Genomic DNA, 6,452 nt, shown 5'->3' on the forward strand with positions numbered 1-6,452 from the left:
GAGGCGGATTCAGCGTCAAAATCAGGGCCAAAAAACTCAGTGTACACTGACCCTTAAAGGGAATGGCAGGTGGAAAATTCAGGAGCGGAATTTGATGAAGTGGAAATATTCAGCTTCAGAATGTGAACATACCCTAATACTCTCCTATACGAGTCCCTAATACTAGTCTTCTCCTATAACCCCCCTCCCCCACTCCAGGTTAGGCGCTGTACACATGACAGTGTCCGTGTATCACGCTGTGACATCCGTGTGACATCCAGGAATAGGCCCTGTCCTGATGTGTGTCATGTGTATGGGGCCATAGACATGTATGGGTCGGTGTCTTTCCCTGTGACTCCCTGCCCCCCTCCACTCTCTGCTCTTTCCTTCTTCCTCCCATTTCCCTCCTATACTCTGCAGTCTGGGGGTTTCCTCCCCTTCCACTCGGGTCACATGACCTCATTTAACTGTCTGCATTCCGGCTGCTACCTTGTTATCATGGTTACCGACTGTTTACAAGTCACGTGATGTCTATAGCTACCAAATATGGGCGTAGCTTAGCGCAGTCCAGCGCTGTGATTGGTTGGGGTAGAAAAGGATTACCCGGGAAACAGGCAGGGGGCGGAGACTGCGGGAGAAACCCGGAAGGAAGGAGGAAAGTAAACATGGATTGGGGGCGGAGCCTCATCTAGACGGAGGCGGACAGCCGGGGAGCCGGGACCGGACAGTACCGGAGACGTGCTGTATACGGGAGAGGTAGAGCTGGTGTATGGCGGGTGTATGGGGAGGGACACTGTGCTTGTATGTAATGGAGCCATGATAGAAGGAGCACGGACACGTCAACAATGCTGAGCTCACTTTACTGCTGACTGCTAGGACAACACATCCCTATAGGAAGCTATAGGAGGAAAGGAGGACAAAGACTGACCTCCAAGCTCCATAGTGTCCACCAGTACAGCGTGTCTACAGCAATCTGATCAATTAAAGGGATTGTCCATAAGCTTGTCTACATGAATCTGATAAATTAAAGGGATTGTCCATAATCTTGTCTACATGAATGTGATGAATTAAAGGGATTGTCCATAATCTTGTCTACATGAATCTGATAAATTAAAGGGATTGTCCATAATCTTGTCTACATGAATGTGATGAATTAAAGGGATTGTCCATAATATTGTCTACATGAATGTGATGAATTAAAGGGATTGTCCATAATCTTGTCTACATGAATCTGATAAATTAAAGGGATTGTCCATGATCTTGTCTACATGAATCTGATAAATTAAAGGGATTGTCCATAATCTTGTCTACATGAATGTGATGAATTAAAGGGATTGTCCATAATCTTGTCTACATGAATCTGATAAATTAAAGGGATTGTCCATGATCTTGTCTACATGAATCTGATAAATTAAAGGGATTGTCCATAATCTTGTTTACATGAATCTGATAAATTAAAGGGATTGTCCACGATCTTGTCTCATGATTAGGTAATGGACAAGTAATGGTGTGATCTAGGGACAAAAAGGGAGTTACAGTTGAATTTCCCGCTGTTCGAGCCGCCATACCAATCCTTACCACTAGGTGTTTGTTTACAGGTATGGAAGACATTGACTGTATGTCAATGGATAGATGTTATCCCCATAATCTGTATGTTAATATACAGTGTCAATGGGCCTATCTGCAATATATATCCACATATCCCACCTCTGGGACACGTACCTATCTCTAAAATGATTCCCCCAGCCTCCATGCCCTGGCTCATACCTGGACATGACATAGCTAAGAAGACTTTCCTCCGTGGATCACTGTTCTACGCTGTTTCTGTAACTCCCATTCACTACTATATGATTACGGAAACTGAGCTCGGAGGGCTTGGCTGTTTCCATAAGTCCGACCATCGAGAACAGTCTTCTCAGCGAGGTCCCTGTCAGGGGAAAGAGTTTGGGAAAGGGTGGACTCATTTCAGATGCAGGTCCCAGAGGTGCATATGCCATAAATGTCATACACTTTAATAAAGGGTTGTTCCATTATGGACTCCTATTGCCTATCCTCTGGACAGGGGATAAGTGTCTGATCACTGGAACACCGGGCCCCTCAATGATCAGGAGGACAAGGCACAGAGAGTTCCCCTAAAACCTCTTTGTGAAGGGAGTGCCAGTGCGCTTGCATGATCAGCGATTCATTCACTTCTATGGGGCTGTTGGTAATGTAACTTCTAACAGCAGCCTCAGCCCTATAAAAGTGAACTGGTCACGCAACCGCACTCGTGCTCTATTCACAAGGGGGACTTTCCAATCCCTGATCACTGGAGGACCCGGCATTTGGCACCCCAGTGGATTGCACACTGATCTCCTGTCCTGTGCATAGGATATGTGTGTCTATTATGGCACAACCCCTTTAAGGCCAGTGAAAAATTGTGTTCATTTTGCAACATATTTTTATATTGTCTGCCACTGATTCGGGGGTGGAAACTGCCCTGTAAATCCGTGGCAAATCCTTCTGTGTGAATTTACCTTAAAGGAATTTCTGACATTTTTAAGCTGTTTTGCTAAAGGAAGACAAGGTAGGGCTACTTTAACACTGCGTCTAAGGATATGTTCACACGTAGGAATTTGTTGCTAATTTAGTCCACTATAAAATCAGCTCCAGATGTCGCCCTGAATCTGCTCGCCATTGTTCTCAATGGAAAATTGAAGCAGGATGGATAAGAAGCTAAGCGTCCTGCTCGATCTTGGTTTAGATTCTGTTCCTGATCAGCCGCAGTACCTGAAGCTTGAGACGCTGCTTATTAGACTCATTCATCTGAGAGTGAAAGGATGGAAAGCAGAAGGGGCACTGAACCCGCCCTATGTGTCCGCGGAAAACAGCGATCCCCTGTGTGCCATGCAATCTCCATCAGTGTCATAAAAGTGAATGAATTGGTTATCATGCGAGCAATCTACTGCGTCATTCACACAAGGGGCCAGTGGTAGGACCCCCAATGATCACACATTTATCTCCTATCCTGTATATGTGTGTGTGTGTATGTAATATATTATACATAAATTAATTACATAGGATTTTTCCTGGGAAACTTCTATTAGAGGCATTTTTGATTATTTTTCACACAGATAAGAGATTTATTCTTGCTTCCTATAGGTTGAGAGACTTTAAAAATTCTACATGACCCTCAACGCTTGCCTTTTTTTTTTTTCTTTCTTCTGATAAGACAGATGGCAGACTCTCCCCCATCCTCTATGTTTTCCATAGCAGAGTTCCCACCAAATGAGCAAGGTGCGGCTCTGCCTGGAACGGATCCTCCATCTTCTCGAGATGTAAAAGGACATCGGAGTTCCCCTAACCTGAGACGAAGCAAAGGTAAGGCTGTACTGTTTGTTGTCTCTATAATATAAGCAGAGGCATGTTTTAAAGGGGCAGAAGATGCTCACGGGCGGACACTTTTCAAACCCATTCAAATGAATGGGTTTGAAAACTGACTGCCGGTTTCCATCACCTGTCCAGTTTCTCGGGCAGAAGACGTAAACCTCCAAAACGGAGACCGGGCGCCGGTGTGAACCCGCCCTAACATCTAAAGTAAAGTACAAAACGTAGGAGTGACACAAGTACTGCCAGAAAATCAAAAGTTGTCCGAAAGTTTAGTTCTTTAATTGTTAAAATGTAATTTTCTTTTGTAGCTTCTTTGCTATACAAGTTGATGGGGTAGGGATGCACTAGCCAGTTTACAGTGGCCGTATATATACAACTTTGCGCTTTTTATAGGAAAAGAACCCCGTATGCGAGCCGAATCTGCTTCAGAGGCCCAGGAGACAGACTATGTCGGCGAGCTCAGTCAGTTTCGCTCACGGTCACAATCTGCACCATCTTCCCTAATGGTTGCTGCTCGGTATGGACGAGAGCTAAGAAGAATGAGTGATGAATTTGATCAAAGCTTCACGGTAATCCCTTTGCCAGGGTTGGTCCATAATGTAAAAGCCATTCATTGACAGATGGCAAGCACCACAGCCAGAGCCATATTCCCATCTGGGCATTCCAGGCTATATACACAGGATATGTCAATTGTGAGACTCACGTTTTTCGCAGTAGGAGTCCCCTGTCCCTCGTGTCACAACTGCACTGAAGGAGGAGATGGCCACGCATGCACAGATCTCCACCATTATTCTTGTATAAGTGAATGGAGAGATCCAATAAACCCATATAATGGCAATCTGTGGCACACAATAATTAGTGAATTTACCTGAATGGTGAGAGAAGGAAACATTTATAAGAGTCAGTAAAATGTATACAAATAATAAAAGTAACAATCATAGAATGTGTAACACAATTCAATCACTACATCTTCCATTCTATAAACTATTTTCAGGGTCTTCCTCGTCCAAAAAGTGCAAGTGCAGCAGCTCAGATGACCGGAAATAAGAGTATACGGCAAATGATACTTGATTTATTGCGATGGAAAGGCAAAGACAAGAGCGAATCAGAGAGTGAGAAGAGTTAAATTTTCCCTGTGGAGGAGCAAAGTGAGGTAAGTCCACTTCTACATTGTGCAATGGTAAACCGAAAATGTACAAAATTCCTTTTTATCCCATTTTGTCTCATCATAGTTAAAACCATGAACTCGCCCCCTTACCAGCCAGATGCCACCATGGCTATTGATCAAGGCATCTGAAGAGCTGAGCTGCCGGAGTCTCTGAGTATTTTCCATCTCCGGCAGTGAATCACAGGTCCTGTAACATGACAGTGTTGTACTACGAGGGTCCATTCATACGGAGGAATTTGGTGTGGCATTTCAGCACTGAAAAAAAAGCCTCCCATTGACTTCAGTGGGTTCCTTTTTCTGCTAGAAGTCAATGGGAGGCTTTTTTTTCAGCGCTGAAATTCCACACCAAATTCCTCACCATTTTCCTCTTTGTGAATGGACCCTGACAATCAGCAGACCTACTATAGTGTGGGACGTCTATGTGATTTATAGGTAATCTATTAACAGAACCACTAAACATATTGACGGCACTTAATCCCGGTATTCGATGCAAGAATGAGTTGTTGTTTTTTTTATTATTTATTTAAGACATTCCATCCCTAATGTTTTGGTCAGACACCGCGACTCGCTTCCTGGAAGTAGCAAGCTTTCCCCTACAATGGAAACTTTTGGGATAGAATCTACTACTTGACTATGCTTTGACTATGCTGTGTAAGCGGCCACAAGAAAATAGCTATCCCTATGTGTGTTTGGGGTTTTCTCCTAAGAAGTAGGACTGGGCAATTATGTTCCAAGTCTTGATTGACTGAACGTTTTGCCTCCATTACAATTAATGGGACCCTTAGCTGCCCAGCAATGTCATGCCAAGCCATTGAATTTTGAATTTCGGTTATTGTGACATCCTGATTGGATAGTGTGTGGTTAGTAACAGTAATGGTGTGACATATGGATGAAAGATAATTGATATCAGATCAAGAAATTGAGCAGATTGTCTGGCGTTACATCTTGGATTAATAGCTTCTCTCTCCCTACAGCTGCGACGAAAGTGACCGCGGTCTTCTTCACTACTTCAGCGACATGACAATGAATGGTCACTCATAGCCGTTACCTTAAGATGGACTGAACTACTGAGATGAATTTATCTGCATGAAGACGTGGGCATCCCACATGAGCGTATACGCTGAAGTTACCCAATGTGCCACTATATATATATTTAAGGGTTTTTGCAGTTTTTTTTTTTTAGTATTTTAAAGAACAAGACATTTTATAAGAAGAGCACAGAACAATGAAATGTGAATTTGAGGAATTTTTTTTATCATATTTTTTGTGCCGACCTCATTTTAATAGGAAACTTTTATCACAATGAGGAATGTGGTTATTTTATACAACATTAGAAGCAACTATATCATTTCTACCATATACATGATCAGTTTTCTATAGATGGAGCTATGGCTCATTGTGCTGCTTCAATCATATTTGCATCAAATAAAATAATCAGGTTTTGTTTAGATTGTAGTTTGTTTTTTGTTTAATCTTATTAAAGTGAACCTGTCAGGTGAATTCTGCTGACCTATTGGAGAAGCTGAGCTCTGTGATATATAGGGTTATGGGATAGGAGAGAAGCTGAGCTCTGTAATATGTAGGGTTATAGGATAGAGGAGAAAAGCTGAGCTCTGTGATATATAGCATTACATGGTAGAGGAGAGAAGCTGAGCTCTGTGATATATAGAGTTATATGGTAGAGGAGAGAAGCTGAGCTCTGTGATATATAGGGTTATATGGTAGAGGGGAGAAGCTGAGCTCTGTGATATATAGGGTTATATGATACAGGAGAGAAGCTGAGCTCTGTGATATATAGGATTACATGGTAGAGGAGAGAAGCTCAGCTCTGTGATATATAGGGTTATAGGATTGAGGAGAGAAGCTGAGCTCTGTGATATATAGGGTTATGGGATAGAGGAGAGAAGCTGAGCTCTGTGATATATAGGGTTATAGG

The 6,452-nt window shown here is 42.8% G+C and overlaps 1 protein-coding gene across 2 annotated transcripts; it reads left to right on the plus strand.

Annotated features, from left to right (window-relative positions):
• Positions 1 to 633: 633 nt before the first annotated feature.
• On the plus strand, positions 634 to 5,964 carry BAD (BCL2 associated agonist of cell death). Of its 2 annotated transcripts, none has more exons than XM_075280517.1 (5): positions 634 to 735; positions 3,191 to 3,339; positions 3,742 to 3,917; positions 4,343 to 4,501; positions 5,491 to 5,964. In XM_075280517.1, the coding sequence occupies exons 2-4, from the start codon at positions 3,195 to 3,197 to the stop codon at positions 4,472 to 4,474; spliced, it is 453 nt and encodes a 150-aa protein (XP_075136618.1). In that variant the 5' UTR covers positions 634 to 735; positions 3,191 to 3,194; the 3' UTR covers positions 4,475 to 4,501; positions 5,491 to 5,964. The 2 variants fall into 2 exon arrangements, with proteins under 2 accessions (XP_075136618.1, XP_075136617.1); XM_075280516.1 differs by having other exon boundaries at positions 3,195 to 3,339.
• Positions 5,965 to 6,452: the final 488 nt, after the last annotated feature.

The sequence above is a fragment of the Leptodactylus fuscus genome, chromosome 7, assembly GCF_031893055.1.
Source record: "Leptodactylus fuscus isolate aLepFus1 chromosome 7, aLepFus1.hap2, whole genome shotgun sequence".
Taxonomy (NCBI): Eukaryota; Metazoa; Chordata; class Amphibia; order Anura; family Leptodactylidae; genus Leptodactylus; species Leptodactylus fuscus.

Excerpts from the sequence above, each read along its gene's own strand:
- BAD (XM_075280517.1), top strand. The coding sequence starts at position 3,195 with ATGGCAGACTCTCCCCCATCCTCTATGTTTTCCATAGCAGAGTTCCCA. Across the intron at positions 3,340-3,741 it reads TAACCTGAGACGAAGCAAAG|GAAAAGAACCCCGTATGCGA; the intron begins GTAAGGCTGTAC and ends CGCTTTTTATAG. Across the intron at positions 3,918-4,342 it reads AATTTGATCAAAGCTTCACG|GGTCTTCCTCGTCCAAAAAG; the intron begins GTAATCCCTTTG and ends AACTATTTTCAG.